Source organism: Felis catus, chromosome D1 (assembly GCF_018350175.1).
Source record: "Felis catus isolate Fca126 chromosome D1, F.catus_Fca126_mat1.0, whole genome shotgun sequence".
NCBI classification, from domain to species: domain Eukaryota; kingdom Metazoa; phylum Chordata; class Mammalia; order Carnivora; family Felidae; genus Felis; species Felis catus.
In genome coordinates this window covers 61,519,831-61,541,723 of record NC_058377.1, presented here as the reverse complement: position 1 = coordinate 61,541,723, position 21,893 = coordinate 61,519,831, and the positions used below count along the sequence as shown (strand labels likewise).

Genomic DNA, 21,893 nt, shown 5'->3' with positions numbered 1-21,893 from the left:
GGTGCTCTGGTCGGAAAGGTGAATCCCCAGGAACAGAGTGGGGTCCAGGAGATTCTTAGGCCACACGGGAAAAAGCAGTTCCACTGCTGGAAGGACATTTGGTAGAGACTGTTGAAGCCACCTGGTCCCAGCAGACCCTAGAAAACGGCTACATTCGCTGGTGCTGTAACAAGGTCGTTAAGGGTGAAACCTGGTGCCAGATGTGTGTTGTGATTTTCCATAATCCCTGAAATGCTGCTGCCACACTATCTTTTGAACTTTTTCTCAGGCGAGCTGGTACCTGGCCACAGTCTCGGGGCACCAGCAGCAGCAGGGTCCATAAAGTATTCCTGGGTACAGCCGACCTTCAGCCATTGCTCATTCGGCCATTGCTCGCTGAGACCCTCCTGAAGAGGGGCGGAACGGGTCAAAGCCGTAGTCCTTTGGAAGCAAGGGGCCAGGGAAAACAGCCACATCTGAGACACAACTCGGGAGACAAGTACTGCCTGGGACCTGGTCACGGAGAGTGAAAACACGGGGAGTAGACGAAAGCTGAAGACAGAGGACGGGTGTGCGATTGCTGATCGGGGAGAACAGAGTTGGTAGCTGGGTGATGCCATTTTTGCCACTCCCAGGGATGCGCATACGCAGGCACCTAGGAGCCCAGCAACAATCCACCCCCGTAGGCTAGCAGCGCCACCTAGTGAAGAGCGGAGCAGTTACACTGAGCCCCACCCAACTAGGCCAACATTGCTCTTTAAGAACACGAGACTCACCGCCAGCTTAATTTATGGACTATAAAGAGCTGCATAGAGTGACTTCTAGGGGAAAACGAATCACTTTCAGTCCTACTTCAATATGTTAGCAGGTTCATCTATTCAATTTTCTTTCGTTTTTTTTTCCTCTTTTATACTTTTTTTCTGTTTCTTGAATACAGAAAAAGACTCATTTTTATTTTCCATTTTAATTAAAAATATTTTTCTTTAATTTTTATTACTATATTTTTGATGTTATGTACATTTTTTCAAATTCTATTTACTTCATTTTAGTTTAGTAACTTCGGTTTAGTTTAGTAAATTCTATTTACTATCATTTTAGTTTAGCCTACTTCAGTGTATTCACCTTTTCAAATTTTCGAACGATGTCCTTTTTTTCTTTTTTCTGTAGTGTTTTCTCTTTTTCATTTCTTTTCTTTTTCTTGAGTGCAGATAGAGAAAAACTTCATTTTTACTTAAAATTTCTATTAAAAATGTTTTCCTTTAATTTTTTCACTATATTTTTTGTTTTTATGTAAATTGTTTCAAATTCTATTCACTTCCATCATTTTATTTTAGTCTACTACAGTGTATTCAACTTTTCAAATTCTCAAACGATTTCCTTTTTAAATTATTTTTTAAATCTTTTTTCTCTTTTTTGTTTCTTTTTCTTGAATACAAGAAGAGAAAAGATGCATATTAATTTTTAATTTTTATTAATTTTCGTTAATTTTTTTCTACTTTATTCTTTACTTTTCTGTATATTTTTTCAAATTCTATTTTACTCATATTATCTCATTTTAGTCTACTTCAGTGTATTCATTTTTTCAAATTCACAAGTGATTTCATTTATACTTTTTTATTTTTTATTATGTTCTTCCCTCCCTTTATTTTCTCTAATCTGTCAAACCACTTTCAACACCCAGACCAAAACACACCTAGGATCTAGCATCATCTATTCGATGTGTGTGTGTGTGTGTGTGTGTGTTTGTGTTTAATTGTTTAATTTTAATTTTTTTAACTTCAATTTTTCTACCTCATTAATTCCTTTTCTCCCTTAAAATGACAGAACGAAGGAATTCACCCCAAAAGAAAGAGCACAAAGAAATGAGAGCCAGGAATTTAAGCAACACGGATACAAGCAAGATGTCTGAACCAGAATTTAGAATCACGAAAATAAGAATACTAGCTAGAGTCAAAAAGAGATTAGAATCACTTTCTGCAGAGATAAAAGAAGTAAAAAATAGAATGAAATTAAAAATGCTATCACTGAGCTGCAATCATGGATTGATGCAGCGGCGGCAAAGATGGACAAGGCAAAACAGAGAATCAGCGATATAGAGGAGAAACTTTAGAGAATAACAAAGCAGAAAGAAAGGGAGATGAAGGCAAAGAGCACGATTTAAGAATTAGAGAAATCAGTGACTCATTCAAAAGGAACAACATCAGAATCATAGGGGTCCCAGAAGAGGAAGAGAGAGAAATAGGGGTAGAAGGGTTATGTGAGAAAATCATAGCAGAAAACTTTCCTAACCTGGGGAAAGACACAGACAGCAAAATCCAGGAAGCACAGAGGACCCCCATGAGACTCAACAAAAACCGACCATCAACAAGGAATATCATAGTCAAATTCACAAAATACTCAGGCAAGGAGAGAATCATGAGAGCAGCAAGGGAAAAAAAGTCCCTAACCTACAAGGGAAGACAGATAAGGTTCACAGCAGACCCATGCACAGAAACTTGGCAGGCCAGAAAGGAGTGGCAGGGTATATTCAGTGTCCTGAATCAGAAAAATATGCAGCCAAGAATTCTTAATCCAGCAAGGCTGTCATTCAAAATAGAAGGAGAGATGAAAAGTTTTGCAGACAAACAAAAATTAAAGGAGTTTGTTACCACTAAACCAGCCTTGCAAGAAATTTTAAGGGGACATCTCTGAGGGGAGAGGGAAAAAAATATATGTATATATGTATATATGTATGTATATATGTGTATATATGTATATACATGTATATATACATATATATGTGTATATATGTATATACATGTATATATACATATACATGTGTATATATGTATATACATGTATATATATACATATATATATATATATATATATATATGTATATATGTACCAAAAGCAAGAAAAATTAGTGACCAGAGAACACCACCAGAAACTCCAACTCTAGAAGCATCATAATGGCAATAAATTCATATCTTTCAGTACTCACTCTAAACGTCAATGGTCTCAATGCTCCAATCAAAGACATAGGGTAACAGAATGCATAAGAAAACAAAATCCATCTATATGCTGTTTGCAAGAGACCCACTTTAGACCTCAAGACACCTTCAGATTGAAAATAAGGGGATGGAGAACCATCTATCATGCTAATGGTCAACAAAAGAAAGCCAGAGTAGCCATACTTATATCAGACAATCTAGACTTTAAAATAAAGACTGTATCAAGAGATGCAGAAGGGCATTATATCATAGTCAAGGGGTCTATCCACCAAGAAGACCTAACAATTGTAAACATTTATGTACCAATGTGGAGGGATGCAAATATATAAATCAGTTAATCACAAACATAAAGAAACTCATTGGTAATAATACCATAATAGTAGGAGACTTCAACATCCCACTCACTGCAATGGACAGATCATCTAATCAAAAATCAACAAGGAAACAATGGCTTTGAATGACACACTAGACAAGATGGACTTAAGAGATATATTCAGAACATTTCATCCTAAAGCAGCAGAATATACATTCTTCTCCAGTGCACATGGAACGTTCTCCAGAATAGAACATATACTGGGACAGAAATCAGTCCTATGTATGTACAAAAAGATCGAGATCATACCGTGCATATTTTCAGTCCACAATGCTATGAACCTCGAAATCAACCACAAGAATGCATTTGGAAAGGTAACAAATACTTGGAGACTGAAGAACATCCTACTAAGGAGTGAATGGGCTAAGCAAGCAGTTAAAGAGGAAATTAAAAAGCATATGGAAGTCACTGAAAATGATAACACCACAACCCAAAACTTCTGGGACGCAGCAAAGGCGGTCATAAGAGGAAAGTATATAGCAATCCAGGCCTTCCTAAAGAAGGAAGAAAGGTCTCAGATACACAACGTAACCTTATGCTGTAAGGAACTGGGAAAAGAACAGTAAATAAAACCCAAAACCAGCAGAAGACAGGAAATAACAAAGATTAGAGCAAAAATTAATGCTACCAAAACCAATAAATGAGTAGAACAGATCAATGAAACCAGAAGCTGGTTCTTTGAAAGAATTAACAAAATTGATAAACCACTAGCCAATATGATCAAGAAGAAAAAGGAAAGGACCCAAATAAGTAAAATCTAGAATGAAAGAGGAGAGATCACAACCAACACAACAGAAATAAAAACGATAATAAGAGAATATTATAAGCAGTTATATTCCAATAAAATGAGCAATCTGGAAGAAATGGAAAAATTCCTAGGAACATATACACTATCAAAACTGAAAGAGGAAGAAATAGAAAATTTGAACAGACCCATAACCAGTAAGGAAATCGAATTAGTAATCCAAACTCTGCCAAAAAACAAGAGTCCAGGCCACATGGCTTTCCAGGGGAATTCTACCAAACCTTTAAGGAAGAGTTAATACCTATTCTCTTGAAGCTGTTCCAAAAAATAGAAATGGAAGGAAAACTTCCAAACTCTTTCTATGAGGCCAGCATTACCTCGATTCCAAAACCAGACAAAGACCCACTAAAAAGGAGAACTATAGACCAATTTCCCTGATGAACATGGATGCAAAAATCATCAACAAGATATTAGCCATACGGCTCCATTAAAAAAAAATTATTCGCCACGACATAGTGGGATTCATACCTGGGATGCAGGGCTGGTTCAATATCCACAAAACAATTAACGTGATTGATCACATCAATAAAAGAAAGGACAAGAACCATATGATCCGCTCAATAGATGCAGAGAAAGCATTTGACAAAATAAAGCATCCTTTCTTCATAAAAACCCTCAAGAGGGTAGGGATAGAAGGAACATACCTCGAGATCATAAAAGCCAGACATGAGTGACCCAACGCTAATATCATCCTCAATGGGAAAAACTGAGAGATTTCCTCCTAAGGTCAGGAACGAGACAGGGATGTCCACTCTCACCACTGTTATTCAACATAGTATTGGAAGTCTTTGCCTCTGCAATCAGACAACACAAAGAAATAAAAGGCATCCAAATCAGCCAGTAGGAGGTCAAGCTTTCACTCTTCTCAGGTGACATGATACTCTATATGGAAAACCCAAAAGATTCCACCAAGAAACTGCTAGAACTGATTCATGAATTCAGCAAAGTTGCAGGACATAAAATCAATGCAGAGAAATAGGTTGCATTCCTATGCACCCACAGTGAAGCGACAGAAAGAGAAATCCAGGAATCGATCCCATTTACAGTTGCACAAAAAAAACATAAAATACCTAGAAATAAATATAACCAAAGAGGTGAAAAATCTATACACTGAAAACTATAGAAAGCTTATAAAAGAAATTGAAGAAGACACAAATAAATGGAAAAAGATTTCATGGTTCTGGATAGGAAGAACAAATATTGTTAAAATGTCAATACTACCCTAAGCAATCTACATATTCAAGGCAATCCCTATCAAAATAACACCAGCATTTTTCACAGAGCTAGAAAAATAATCTTAAAATTTGTATGGAACCAGAAAAGACGCTGAATAGCCAAAGCGATCTTGAAAAAGGAAACCAAAGCAGGAGGCATCACAATCCCAGACTTCAAGCTATACTACAAAGCTGTAATCATCAAGACAGTATGGTACTGGCACAAGAACTCAGATCACTGGAACAGAATAGAGAACCCAGAAATGGACCCACAAACGTATGGCCAACTAATCTTTGACAAAGCAGGAAAGAATATCCAGTGGAATAAAGACAGTCTCTCCAGCAAGTGGTGCTGGGAAAACTGGACAGCGACATGCAGAAGAATGAACCTGGGCCTCTTTCTTACCCCATTCACAAAAATAAACTCAAAATGGATGAAAGACCTAAACATAATACAGGAAGCCATCAAAATCCTCGAGGAGAAAGCAGGCAAAAACCTCTTTGACCTTGGCTGCAGCAACTTCTTACTCAACATGTCTCCCGAGGCAAGGGAAACAAAAGTAAAAATGAACTACTGGGACCTCATCAAAATAAAAATCTTCTGCACAGTGAAGGAAACAATCAGCAAAACTAAAAGGCAACTCACAGAATGGGAGAAGATATTTGCAAATGACATATCAGATAAAGGGTTAGCATCCAAAATCTATAAAGCACTTATGAAACTCAACTCCCCCAAACCAAATAATCCAGTGAAGAAATGGGTGAAAGACATGAATAGACATTTCTCGAAGGAAAACATCCAGATGACCAACTGACACATCATGAAAAAAATGCTCCACATCACTCGTCATCATGGAAATACAAATATAAACCACAATGAGATACCACCTTACACCTGTCAGAATGGCTAACATTAACATCTCAGGCAACAACAGATGTTGGCGAGGATGCTGAGAAAGAGGATCTGTTTTGCATTGTTGGTGGGAATGCAAGCTGGTGCAGCCACTCTGAAAAACAGTATGGGGGTTCCTCAAAAAACTAAAAATAGAACTACCCTAAGACCCAGCAATTGCACTACTAGGCATTTATCCAAGGGATACAGTGTGCTGTTTTTAAGGGACACATGCACCCCCATGTTTATAGTAACACTATCAACAATAGCCAAAGTATGGATAGAGCCCCAATGTCCATCCCTGGATGAATGGATAAAGAAGATGTGGTATATATATACAATGGAGTATTACTTGGCAATCAAAAAGAATGAAATCTTGCCATTTGCAACTACGTGGATGGAACTGGAGGGTATTATGCTAAGTGAAATTATTCAGAGAAAGACAAAAATCATATGCCTTCACTCTTATGAGGACTTTAAGAGACAAAAAAGATGAACATAAGGGAAGGGAAAGAATAATAATATAAAAACAGGGAGGGGCACAAAACAGAAGAGACTCATAAATATGGAGAACAAACTGAGGGTTACAGGAGACGTTGTGGGAGGGGGGAATGGGATTAATGGGTAAGGGGTCCTAAGGAGTCTACTCCTAAAATCATTGTTGTACTATATGCTAACTAATTTGGATGTAAATTTAAAAAAATAAAAAATAAAATTAAAATTGCAAAAAAAGTAAAGTAGAGGGATTTAATTGTTTTGGGGGTGGTGACATTTGGTTTAAGTGGGCCTCAATTTAGATTTTCCTTATCACCACATTGATTGAAAGAGTTCATCTGTACAAACAATTCTTGGCTAGTGAGTTTTCCAAAAGCAGGCAGCAAGCCTTTTTAGGATGGTCCACTATAATTTCAAGCTTATCTGGAGAATTTTGAAATACATGTAACAATGACCAGTCCTGACAGTTATACTAAAAATAGTGGGAGTCTAAAACAGACATGAGACAGGACATGAAACCGGAAACTGTTTGCATCATCCTCAGTTGTCAATGTGTCATACAATATCTGGTCTAGGATGTGGATGTTTCCACTATTTTAGCCTTCAATCATCAAGACCAGCTCCAACCTGAGACCTAAAAATGGAAAAGAAAAAAACAAATGGCTCATTGCAAACACAAGAAGATGAGCAAGACTCTCTATCCTCCTACACACTTGGCCAGGAAAATTATAGAACACATTCTTGAACATAAAATTGCCTGGAAAAGAAAAAGGCATATTTTGTAAAGGGTATTGTTACTGATTTCTAGAAACTCAAAATGATCCTTCGAAAAGAGTGCATCAAATACAAAAGTGACTAATAGCACTCTATATGTCTGCGTTCTCAAAAGCACTGGTTATGATTGAGATTTTTAATCTTTGGCAGTCTGATTGGTGAAATATGATTGTCTTTACAAGTAGCATTAACAAAGAGTACAATAACTCTGCTGCTGTTTTCCACTTGTATATCCTTTCTTTGAAGTACTTTATATTGTCCTTTGATTATTTTCTGATTTGTGTTCATTTTTTTCTTTGTATGCTTGAAATCTAACAGCTATATAATCAATTAATATTCTCAAGGGCTTTATTCCTCAGGAGTGATTTCAGAAAAAGAAAGAGGTCTTCATAATGGTGAGTTTTGACATATCAGGTGCGGGAGTTGACACTTGTCACTCTTGGTGCTGGTGTTCAGTTGAGGGAGCAATAATGCATTGACCCTTTGGATTTTTCAAACCCTTATTTAAACGTTCAGTTTGTACAGAATAACATGCAACATTTGGCCCCTCTCCACTCTTGTTATCTTGGTAGAAAACTCCATGGGCTGCTATAAAATTCACCCTCTAAAGCGTACAAGCCACTGGTTTTTGGCATATTAAAAAAGGTGTGCGACAGTCTCTTCTCTAATTCTAGAACATTTTCATGACCCCCAAAAGATACCCCATTCCTATTAACAGGCACTGCCTCTCACCCTATCCCCAGTTTATGGAAACCACACTACTACTTTCTGTCCGCATGGATTTTACTAGTGTGGATATTTCAAGAAACTAGGTCATATAGCACATGGCCTTTTACATCCGGCTTCTTTCACATAGTGTCAAGTTTTCAAGTTTACACCTGTTGTAGCACATTAGAACTTCCTCTTTTCTGGTGGATGGAATGGCATTGCATGGATGTATGTGAGTCTATTCTTGCACGTGGCAGCCAGGACTCCAGCCACATAAGTTTAACCATGATCCTTCTCCTCTGTGTGTGGTAAGGACCCCCATTTTAATTCAGAGATTACCACAAAAAGTATAGGCACGTCCAAGTCCTCCTAATTTGTATTTCCCATAATTCATTTAAATTTATATCTTCTCACTTGATGAATTTTATCAACCATTGCAGTAAGAGACAAATATTCAACTCCATCTCTAACACTGTTGTATGGGAAAATTAAACCTTTGTTTCTGGTTTTCTTAAAAATACATGCGGAATGAAGAACCACTTATGAAAGTTTGAACTCTGTAGTTCCCATTACATTACTCAAAGGTAATTATTTCTATTTAATATTAGGAATTTTAAGGAGTCACATGGTTTTTAAATTTTTTTAACGTTTATTTATTTTTGAGAGACACAGATTGCGAGCAGGGGAGGGGCAGAAAGAGAGGGAGACACAGAATCTGAAGCAGGCTCCAGGCTCTGAGCTGTCAGCACAGAGCCTGACATGGGACTCAAATTCATGAACTGCAAGATCATGACCTGACCCGAGGTCAGCTGCTTAACCAACTGAGCTACCCAGGTGCTCCAGAAGTCTCATGCTAAAACATCTTATTCCCCTTGAGCTCTAATGGGTTTTAACTAAACAGTATCCGAGAATAATTTTGTCTCTAACATTAAATAGTACTATGATTCTGTGAGGTTCAAATACTTTTTACATTTCCCCAAAGTATCACTCTTGTGAGTCATTATGTATGTTTATAATATTATTATTCTGTATACAAAGAGTCGTGTACAAATTTCAGACTCTGCTGACCTCACCTCAGCCTACTTCATACTCTATCTGAAAAGTATTCTTTTTGTTTTACCTGAAAATATTTTACTTCGAGTTCATCAGATTCTACTCTGTTGGGTGACTGGAATTCTGATATATATTGTTTGTCTTCTGGTCTACCGATTTCTGCTCTGTTGATTTCAATCTGTCATGTAACGTTATCAGTCAGAGCTGGAAAGAGATGCACACAGCCAGCACTCCAAAGCCAGTGTGAGCTCATCAAGCACAAAATGCAGCCAATCCTATATTATTGTTTTTTTTTTTTCTAGGATGAATAGAATTCCATGGCAGTTTAATGACAAGTGGAGACTCAGAGAGTTTTTCAATGTAAATGGTTTCCTAAATAGGGCCAGACTCAATGACTCAGGAGAAAAATCATGTAACTCTATAAGGTCATCATTTCTCTCAGGCAGATATATGTAATGGAGCCTTGTTAAACTTTTTCTTGTACATACAAAGATTTGGATCTTTTTCTTTTCCCTCTTTGATACCAAAGCTTAAAATCCATTTTAAATCATAACACCCATTTTTTAAAGTAACTAAGTCAACACTGGTCATAAATAATATTTAATAGGGAAAGTTGATATATATAAGGTGACTGGCACTAAAACTTGAAAAAGCATATTATTATTTCATGAGAATTCTAAACATATGGGACAATTTCTATACCATATACAAATAGTCCATTTATTTCTCTGTTAGCAATTCTATACTAATTAGTCTGAATATCTTGAGATGTTCTTATTCCCCTTCTCTGGCTCATTGTTTGGTAAATAAGTGTCATTGATTGTGTTACCTTGGGGCACTGTGTTCTCTTAGAAGTTTCTAAAGAGACAGTCATTTTGGCTTCCAGTCCCCAAGGACACCAAAATTTGTGAGTTTTTATTAGATGCAGATCTGCTATTAGACAAGTTCTTCCAGGTTTTGAACCATATTGCCCCTCCTTTTCACATTTGTCCCAGGTTAATTTAAGCTCACCAGCCATTGGTGAAAAAGAATCCCCCAGGTGGCTTCTATAGTACAAAAGAGCCATCCTCATGATCTGAAACACCAAAAGATTTTCACTCTGTGGCTTCTACATATGATATCACAGATGATTCCTGGTAAGTCTCTGGGCTTATGTCTTAGCTTAAGTGTGGGAAAATGGAGCATTGGTTTCAAAGAGAACACGTAATGCTAAGATCCAATAAGATGCTATGGTGATTAACAAACAATAGACTCTTACACTAGTTGGCAGTTTAAACATGAAGATTTTGTCTCATGCTGTTCAGAATATTTCCCAATCAGTTTATCACACAATGGGTAATAATTTTTAAAGTGAGCCTGACAGGACCCTAGAGAGGGATCTGGGCTGCTCAGTGTGTAAAAACCTTATTGGTTAAAAGGTCAGAGAATTATATAGGTTTAGACTGGAAAACCTTCGGTAGAAACGGTGCCCTCAAGTCATTCAGGGAAAACCTCATCTGGTGAAATGATCTTTAAACATCGGAAGTTATTCATGAGAAGGAGAAACACCTCTATGAATGAGTCACTGCATTTAGACAAAATAATACATTTTATATTTCTTTCTAAGTATGTTAATACATTACCTAGTTAAATCCTCACAGTCACCCTGCAGTGTGTTTCTATCTGTTAACTTTCAGCAAGAAAGAATTGAGACAATTATAAGTTTTACAACTGCCTGAAGAACATGCAAAGCTAAACAGCGTCCTAAGGATTTAAACTGTGTGGCTGACTTTAGATCCATGCCATAACCACCGTGTTCCACGGCTGATGTGTATCTTTAGAAGGTGGGTTGAGGACTTTTATGAGAAATGAAGAGGGAAGCAGTCTGGGAATCACTAGAAAGAAGCCAAATCTGACATTTGCAGCTGTCTTGCGATGGACAAGCTATCTCCGAAACAAAGAGAGTCTATCCCTGGGGGCTTGAGGCAGAGAACAAAGGGTGGATGTCAGTGACTTTGCAGGGGGGAAAGCTTTCCTGAGACTGTAGGGTGTGTGGTTTAGACCTAAATCCTTTGATTCTTTTAGGTTCCGCGAGTCAGCCCGAGTCAGAATTGGAGTTGTCAGTAACATTAATGGTTGACGATTCATGCTGTAAATGAGACCCGTGATTGTTTTCCTGGCCCATGAATTTCAAGGACTTATGATATGTCTCCTCCATCTTCTAAACTTGCACATATGTGTGCACACACGGCTGTTTCCAGCTTGTCCTTGTCACCCCGTGCTTTTACTCTCAACCCAAGACCATCTTAGCCTGTCCTCCCACCGTTCGCCTCCATCAAGTCAGCGAGCAGCACAGATATTGTTCCCTTGTGACTCTTCCGATGTGGCCAGGCCACTTCATCATGTCCCATCCGGACTATCACACGTGTCCTTCTAACTTCGTCTCCCTATGCCAGCTCTCATCCTTTTAAGACATTCATCCATCTGCCGGCAGAGCAGAGTTTTAAAGGCAAAAGATCTGTTATTCTACCTAAGGCTTAAATTATTTCGTTTAAACCTGTAACTTTACATTGGTTATTCTTCCCCTTTCCTTAGCCTCAACAACCACCATCTCTGCTTATGAAATCATTCATATGTGAAAATTGCTTATTGAACTGCAACCCCACTGTACGTTTCATGCTGCTTTGATTTTGTCCAAAGTATTTCCTCTTGGAATCCTCTTCCATCTTGGAATCCTTGGAATCCTCTTGGAATCCTCTTGGAATCCTCTTCCATCTCCTCTATCTGGCTAATACCTACAGAAGAATGATTTCCCTTGATAGCCAGACTTTTTCTGCCCGGTTTTTATTAAAGCTATAAAACATTAATTCTTATTTAATTGAAGGCTCTGTTTTTTCCAGGGTAAAATTCTAGAACAATGGTTAGCAACCATGTGTGGTGTGTCCCACCCCGCACATGCAGATGGTATTTGGCAATGCAGGAGATGGTTTTGATTGTCATGACAAAAGAGAACAACTGGAATCTAATGGTCAGGAGTCAGGGATGCTGCTGAACCTCCCTCCTGCAATATAGAGAATTACTGAAGAACCCAAAATTTATCTCACCACAGTGCCAGTTGTGCTGAGAAGGAAAAATCCTGGTTTAGAAGAATATCCAGTTGGCCTCGTGAAGTTGGAAATGTAAAACTATCAGGAAGGAAGGTAACTACTTTCTTTATAAGATGTGTGGTGTTTGAGACCTTAGGCATGGTCTCCTATTTTATTTACCCACGACTTTGTTTACATTTCTCTTTCCTCTCTTTTTTACTCTCTTTCCTCTGGTTATTCACAATATATATTTCTGATGAGCTTCAGTTTGCACAGCATCTTTTACAGATTCTCTAGGGCAACTCTGACCCACGTGGCCATTTAAATCTCCCCAATGAAAATTCCAGATAAAGGCAGTAGCACACACTTTTGAGTCAAGTCACAGAGAGCGTTATCCAGTATACGGATGACATGGCATGGATATGTGGTTTTGTATCAGACGTGCACCAGATGGTAACGTGTATGTAATGTGTGTATAGTACTTTTTTGGTAAAAATGAAAAAGGAATATTAGAGTTTTTTCCATAAGATTCTAAACAAGCACTACTGATTAAAATTTGTTTTATATATTTGTACCACCCAGCCTCACGTAGTTTCACACTGTTGTATATCCCAAATCCTTACTGAGGTTTAATTATAAAATCTCAGAAGACACAAATTATTTTTTGTTCTTCCTAGGTTTGTATGTCATGGAATTTGGATCCAAGCAGATTTACCTGTAACAATAAGTCTTAGTTTTTCATTAATATGATATTGGTTAATAATGTGGGTATAAAATTTAAGGAAGATAAAATATCCTAAAATGTCTAAAGATTTCATGAGGATGAATGCTGTAGTACTTATTTAACAAATGGTGAATAGCAACTTTGAATTTCAAGACTTAGCATAATTTAGATGCTTCAAAAAATTGAATAGATATATTTTATTCTCCAATTGTTTCAAGAAATCCTTGGAACATAGTAAATACTCAAGCATTGAGTATTTACTGAAGAAAATTATTAGAATACAAACTTCTGATTTGTGGGTCATAATGTTATTTGTGAAGATGAGAAAGATCTAGTTTGGCATACTGTATGTTTGTTGAAAGGAAGAATTTGTGAACAAAGGATACCTAAAAGGAAAGACTCTCTTGGAGTTGAATAAATTTGGAGAAAATGAGGCAATAAATACTCCTGTAATTGACCTGAGGTGTGTTCTAGGCAATCCTACATGATTAGAAATTGTCTAAGTATATAGATGGTCTACATTATTCTCAGTACTTAGGAATAGGGATGCCTGAGTGACTCAGTCAGTCCAACGTCTGACTCTTGGTTTCAGCTCAGGTTATGATCTCACAGTTTCATGAGTTCAAGCCCCATGTAAGGCTCTGTGTCGGCAACAGGAAGCCTGCTTGGAATTCTCTGTCTCCCTCGTTTTCTGCCCCTCCCCCACTCTCACTGTCTCGGTTTCTCTTAAAATAAATAAATAAACTTAAAAAATAAAATAAAATACTGAGGAACCAGAGAGCAGCCATCTGATTCATTTAATTTTTCTCACTCTAAATGATTAAGGCATGTGGAAACATAGAACTTGATGGTTGTTCTTACAATGACTTTATGAAAAGAGAAAACTTGAAAGGAGTAGTTGAAAAGAAACAATAAGATGGGGGTAATAGTCCATTGCACTTATATCCCACATTTTTATCCATTCATATGTAAATGAGGACTAAGGTTGTTTCCCTATTTTGGCTGTTATGCATAAAGCTGCAATAAACATGGGATTACAGGTATCTCTTCAATATTCTGTTTTCCTCTCCTTTGAATATATGCCCAGAAGTCGAATTGCTGGATTATATGTAGATCATTTTTTCAAATTTTTTGTTGAACCTTCATATTTCTTTCCATAGTGTGTACATTCCCCCCATCAATGGGCAGTGTTACCCTTTCCGCCAAATCCCCCAATCCTTATTATCTCTTGACTTATTGATTTCAAGTCTTCTAACAGGAGTGAAGTGATATCTCATTGTGGCTTTGATTTACATGTTTCTGATTGTTTATTTAGCCATGAGAAAGAAGGAAATTCTTTCATTTGCAACAGTAATAATGGCCTTTGAGTACATTGTGGTGAGATTAGTTAAAGAGAAAAAGAAAAATACTGCATGTTATCACTTATATGTAAGTGGAATCTTAAAAAAAAAGCCAACTCCATATGGTTTAACATATATGGAATCTAAAACAAAACAAAACAAAACAAAACAAATGTACAAATAAAAATAGAAACAGATCCAAAAATACAGAATAAACTGGTGGTTGCCAGAGGGGCAGGGATTGCAGGGTGGCCGAATTGGTGAAGAAGAATGGGAGACAGAGGCTTGCAATGATGGGATGAATAAGCTATGTGGATAAAAAGTACAGCATGGGGAATATAGTCAATGGTTTGTAATAACATGTACAGTGACATGCCATAGCTATACTAGTAGTGAGCACAGCATAGTGTACAGACTTGTTGAATTACTATGTTGCATTTCTGAAACTAAAGTAATATTGTGTATCAACTCCCCTGCAACAAGGACAAAAAGCCAAACTCATAAAAACAGATAAACTTGATAAAAACAGATATAATTGTGGGTACTAGGGGCTGAGGCTGAGGAAATAGAGGACATAGTTTTTAGTAGATAAATAAGTCTTCCTAGCAATCTAATATACAGTATAGTAAGTATAAACAAAAATATTATATGAAAACATCAAACTTGTTAAAAGACCAGATCTTCAATTATTCCCATCACAGAAAAGAAAACATAATTATGTGGCATTTTAGAGTATTAGCTAACACTACAATGGCACTCATATTGCAATATGTGAATGTATCAAATCAGCATGGTATGCAAGTAAGCTTAGAAAATGTTTGATGTAACAGTATTTCAATACTAAAGGAAAGAGAAGATCGTGTATGTTTTATCTAACTAAATATACTTTGCTAAAAAAAAAACATAATTTCTTCTCATTTTTAATTCATGTCGTCTTGACAGGGTATAGAAGATAAAAGAGCAAAACCACTACTTGATTCTGCTGACCAAATCATCATGCTCCTCCTCAATGGCTCAGTCTTTGTACCCTCTGTACTAACACTCATTGGGATTCCTGGACTACAGTCAGTCCAGTGCTGGATTGGGATTCCATTCTGTGTCATGTATGTCATCGCTGTGACTGGGAATTCCCTAATCTTGGGTATCATCAGATATGAACGCAGCCTCCATAAGCCCATGTACATATTTTTGGCCATGCTGGGGGCCACAGACATTGCACTTAGCACCTGTATTCTTCCCAAAATGTTAGGCATCTTCTGGTTTCATTTGCCAGAGATTTCCTTTGCAGCTTGCCTGCTACAAATGTGGCTTATCCATTCGTTCCAGGCAATCGAATCAGGCATCCTACTGGCAATGGCCCTAGATCGCTATGTGGCCATCTGTGACCCCTTGAGACACACCACCATCTTCTCCCAGCAACTCTTGACTCACATTGGAGTTGGGGTGACACTCCGGGCTGCCATTCTTACAGTACCATCCATTATGCTCATCAAATGTCGTCTGAAACTCTACCGAACTACGGTCATCTCTCACTCTTACTGTGAGCACATGGCCGTTGTGAAGCTAGCTATTGAAGACGTCCGGATCAACAAGATATATGGTCTATTTGTTGCCTTCAGTATCTTAGGTTTTGACATAATCTTCATCACCTTGTCTTATGTTCAAATCTTTCTCACTGTGTTTCAATTGCCCCAGAAGGAGGCACGATTCAAGGCCTTTAATACCTGCATTGCCCACATCTGTGTCTTCCTCCAGTTCTACCTCCTTGCTTTCTTCTCTTTCTTCACACATCGGTTTGGTTCTCACATACCACCATATGTTCATATCCTCCTATCAAACCTTTACCTGTTAGTCCCACCTTTTCTCAACCCCATTGTCTATGGTGTGAAGACCAAACAAATTCGTGACCATGTCCTGAAAATGTTTCTTCCTAAAAAACCTTAATCATTAGTGGCTCCTGTTACAGATATTTTAGGTTGATTCAAAGTAACAACATGCTCTCTCTCTCTCAAAATAAATAAATAAATAAATAAATAAATAAATAAATAAATCTTTAAAAAAATGTCTAAATCTCAGATGCTCACAACTGCAGGAGGCATTTAAAAACTCATGAAATACCTGGGAACTTTGGTTTGCCACTCACATATAGAACAAAGTTCTCTTGGGCTGAGATTTCAAATTGTTTTCATTTTTCTTTTGTTTTTGTTCTGTTTAAGCCTAGAAATTCCTGTCTGGCAACACTTAGACTTACATAGAAATAAAATGTGAGAAAGACAAATCTTGATTCCTGGTAACATCCAAGGACCATGTCACACATCAATATTCTTCAATAGCCAAACCAGCACGTAGCTATGTGCTCCTGGCTATGTCTCTTTTTCAATACCAGAGCACCCAAGTAGGTGAAGCAAATGTTAATACAGCTTAAGGGGAAAAAAGACAGCAACATGAAAGTAGTATGAGAGCATCCAGACAGAAGATCAATTAGCGACTGAGGACTTGAACACTATTGACCAAATAGACCTAACATGCACATACAGACTATTTCCCCCAATGGCATCAATACACATTTTCCCTTAGCACACAAGAAACATTTCCCAGGATAGATTACATGTATGATCACAGAGAAAGTCTTAAATATTAAAGAAGATTCAATAATAATGAGTGTATCTTTTCTGATTACCATATAATGAAAGTAGAGATCAATAGCAGAAGGCCAACCAGAATATTCATAAATATGTATAAATTAAATAACACAGTCTTGAACAACTAACTGATGGGTAATGGCTTAAAGAAGAAACCAGAATGGTAAGTAGAAAATCTCTTGAGACAAATGAAATTAAAACACAACAAACTAAAGCCTAGGGGACACAATAAAAGTAGCACTAAGACCGAAGTTTATAGGAATAAATGTCTGCATTGAAAAGATAAAAGACCTCAAATAAATGATCTAACTTTGCACCCAGATAGCAGGAGAAGAACAAAGTGAACCAAAATTAGTAGAAGTGAAATAAGATTACAGCAAAAGTAAACATAGTGGAGAATAGAAAAACAATAGGAAAAAAATTACAAAAATAAGAAGTTGTTTATTTTGAAGAGATTAGAAAAGTTGACAAACCTTTAATCCTGAAGAGCGATAGAAGACTGATAGAAGTAAATCATAAGTAAAAGAGGAGACATTACAACTGAGATCACATAAATACAAAAAATCATAAGAGACCCTGATCAAAAATGACAGGCCAACAAATTAGATAAGCTACAAACATGGGTTGACATTTTATTTTTGTTTTTAAGCCACAGTAAGAAAAGAAGTTAGGATAGTCATTTCCCTTGAAGAAATGACGACTGCGATGGAGAGTGTTAAGGAGCACAGGGGAAAGGTGGTTCATTCTAGGATGCAAGTAATGTGGTACTCCTCAATGGGGGGCTTACTGATTTACATCTACCTTGTGACAGTTATTTAAGCTGGACAACATATGATTTTTGTGCGTATGTTAGAATTCAATAAACGATTTTTAAAATGTTAGCTAAGTAAGTGCTCAGATATGAAATAAAACAATCAGAAAGAAGGAAAAGATCTGCTAATGACCTGTTGTACATCAAAGGATTCTGAAGAGACATCAATATGAAATGCAGTGTGAGATTCTGGATTGGATTCTGGGGAATAAAAAATATACCTAGGAGAAGTCATTCTTTGGATTATTGTCTACATGTGAATATGGCAAGTACATTTGGTGATAGTTTTATTGCAATATTAGGTGCTCTGATCTTGGTTATAGTATAGTTAATGCAATAGAATATCTATGTCCTTGGTCAAGAAACAGAATTACTTAGGAGCAACCATGTCTTCAAAGTACTCATAAATAGTGCAGAAAAAGATTATCTATCTATGTATCTATCTATTCATCTATCTATTATCTATCTATCTATCTATCTATCTATCATCTATCACCTATGTAGCTACCAAATAATAAAGCAAAATGTGGAAAATAGAGACAATTTCTGAATCTGGACTATTCTTGCACAATTCTGTACACTTTGAATGATATCAATATAAAGCTTTTTAGAAAGCTCTTTTCTTGAAAGTATTCTTAATTCAGTAAAGGATGCAACACTCATTTACTTGTCCATTCCAGAAATATAATCATTGCTTCTGATGTTGGGCTCCACTGTATGCCTACTCCATCACCAATCCTAGTGATTATCTAGTAAATAATTCTGAAATACGATCTCTCTTTTATATCAGTACTTATTCCCAATTTAATCTTTCATGAAATCTCATGAGAAATGAATGATATTTTTCATCATTCACTTATTGGTATTTATTTATACATCTCACTTATGAAAATTATGACAATTAGCTTTCTAAATTTGAAAACAGATATATCTCCATATATTATGTAATATTTTTTTCAAGATGCTCTGAATTGCTTGCATTTTTTCCAGAAAACAAACTGCTCAATGCATCTGTTTCTTCTATTCTATATGCAAACATATACAGTTTTGCTAGCCTGACTGCTATTCAGATTTTAGAATTTAGTTAGGAGTTTCTTTAACTAAGGAACATTGGCCATTTCTCTTTTTTTTCCTATAACCCTTCTAAACTTTTCACAGCATATATCACATTAGCTTCCCCTTCCAATTTTTCTTTATGCAACTGCTTCTTCCATATAGATCACATCTGATTTACCTGTGCTAATGACCTGGATAACACATTTAATGATAAATGTATATTGAATGAAGGTATGAGAGAATAAATACACATTAAATTTTTAACCAAAACTTACATAATATATAAGCATTAATTTTTTACCATAGCATTATTTATATATTCTCCAACTGGAAGAACAAATATAGGAAGAGGTGTTCCAAACTCAAATAACTTAAAGAAATATTTTATTAACCCAGAAAAAATTTATAATGCCTGGTAGTAATAGCCTTGTATCCTAATTCTAACTTCAAAAGCATCCATAATTAAAGCCATGCATTTATTTCACAACAGCTGTATATAGTGTACCACATTAAGTAATTTATATGGACTAAGATGTCTTAATCCATAGAACAAATGTATGAAGGTAGAGATATGGAAACAGAAACATAGAGAAGTCTACTAGAATGCCTCCAGTACAGAGTTAAATCATGGTAGAATCTGGTTTCAAAACTAGACAGTCCTACTCAAAACTCGTTTTTAAAAAGATTTTATTTATTTTTTAATGTTTATTTTTGAGAAAGTGTGTGTGTGCGCGCGCGCGCGCGCACGCGCGCGCGCGCGCGCGCGCGCACATGAGTGGGGGAGGGGCAAAGAAACAGGGAGACAGAAAATCTGAGGCAGGCTCCACACTGTCAGCACAAACCAAGTATGGGGCTTGAACCCACAAACTGTGAGATAGTGACCTGAGCCAAAGTCAGACACTTAACTGACTGAGCCACCCAGGCACTCCTGGAAACTCATTTTTAGTCAATCATATCACAAGTGGTCTCATAACTGAAAAATAAAATCCATTTAACATGAAATTTAAAGGGCCTCAGGCAATTATATAAACCATTTTCTCTTTTGAGACTCAGTGAAAGAAGAGTCACAAGGATATTTATTTAACTCATGGCATAGAATCATGTCTACCTTTAAGTGTTCTTTACTTATTCTCATAATGAGGACAGAGGGAAAGAAACTGAACTCATAAGATATAATGTATATATATTAATTTTTCTGCATTTCCTTTGAGGAGAAAACAGAAGAGAACAAGGAGGTTCTGCCAATGTAGAAATGATTTCAGAGACATTAGGTGTGGATAGACCCAGGAGGGCTTTATTATGAGCTGCTGGATCCCTGGTGGCTTGGGCTTGTGGCTAGGAAATCTCAGTCCATGTTCAGTCCTCCTGCTCCCTAACATTCACTGGGGAACATTACAATTGGAGGCCAGCTTCTTTCTCCTACAATTTGTCCTCAATAAATTTATGCTGTGTCTCAGAATAGCACAGACCTTGCTGCAAATTTTGTTGGAGATGAACACACCGACATGATCTCAAACAAATTTACAGAATAGGGAGCATGCCTGTTTTGCAGGGACAGAAGAAAGCAGGAAAGACTATCCCACAGATCTCTACAGATTGGCAGATGGCCCCAGCAGCAAATAGATCAGAGTTCATGACGTTGAAGAGAGCTGTTACAGAGGGTGAAGATGGAAGAAAGAGGCATTGCCCATCACAAGATGCAAGTAAATGAGACCAGAATCTTAGGAGGAGGAAGAGAGAGGAGGTAAACAATGAGTGATGGTGCTATGAAGACTGGCCATGATCTTCAGGTGTCTGGTAAGAGCAGAATTGGCTCCCAACAACAAAGGGTGAGGAAGTCTCATTATCCCCAAGTTCACCCCACAATGTTTCACTTCCAGCTTTTCCAATGATAGCCACCTCATCCCTCCTGCCCTGTACTAACTTAAGTCCTCTCCCACCTGCCTTCCCACCCCCACCATCTGTACCTGTCAGGTAATGCTCCCATGTCAGCTCCCTACTCTTGAATGTGTCAGACAATGTGATTGTTACTAAATGATTTCTATTCTGATTCTGAGTAAGTCTAGGATGAAAAAGTTAATGAAAGTATCCATGATCTAGGAATCTGTAGAATTAAGCATTGGGGAGCAAAGCTTTGGAAATCAAGGACTTAGTTGATTAGTCTATTCTAAATATATATCAGCCGACACAGACTTTCTTCATAGAATGGCCCCTGTTGACTGGGTTACAACATTTTAGGGTTAGCCATGTAAATCACAACTCTTCCTGCATTACTGGCATAGTTGGTGACAGTAAGTATGTGATTAGAGACCTTGAGCTTGCTGACATAAGGCACCAGAGGTGGAGGTGTCTAGGAAAGAATGAAATAACTGAATCCTATTTTTTTTTTACAATATAACAATTTGTTTGTTTTATCTTGAGAATGTCTTGATTCAAGATATTGAATTTTTAAAAAAAACAATGGTTTTGATCCAATAATTACTTTATGTAAGGACAAAGACCCCATGGTTTCAGACAGTCATTAGTAAATTGAGAGGTGACTAAGTGTTTCTCAATTAATCTACAGCCTTGTCTTGAATCATTTGTGGTATTCCAAGGTTTTCTCTTTGTCTTGCATTTCTACTTCTTTATTTGACCACTTTTAAGGAACCTATCTTTCACCGCTTTATTTTATATACATTTCCTATGTCTGAGCTCCCAAAGTGATATGGTCATTCATATGGTCTATATTACATTACATACATTACATGACATACATTAAGAATGAATGAAGCTATGGGTCAAATCTCATGCTAATGGGAGTTCTGAACTATTAGACCCAGGAAACTGGTATCTATTCTTCCAAGTTACCCATTTACCATTTTCCTATCTTCTGTAGTCAGCAAGAATGAGTCCTCTTGCCTCCTACGGATTCCTCACTTCTAGGTATTCAGTGATGTGTATTAGAGAATGGCAGTTATTTTAAGCAC

At 37.0% G+C, this 21,893-nt stretch overlaps 1 protein-coding gene across 1 annotated transcript; it reads left to right on the top strand.

The window, feature by feature from the left end:
* The first annotated feature begins 15,411 nt into the window (after window positions 1-15,411).
* On the top strand, window positions 15,412-16,359 carry LOC105260967 (olfactory receptor 52A5). Its single transcript, XM_011286657.2, has one exon. The coding sequence runs from the start codon at window positions 15,412-15,414 to the stop codon at window positions 16,357-16,359; it is 948 nt and encodes a 315-aa protein (XP_011284959.2).
* The last annotated feature ends 5,534 nt before the right edge of the window (window positions 16,360-21,893 follow it).

Bases quoted from the DNA above. Each gene is read 5' to 3' on its own strand.
- LOC105260967 (XM_011286657.2), top strand. From the start codon at position 15,412: ATGCTCCTCCTCAATGGCTCAGTCTTTGTACCCTCTGTACTAACACTC.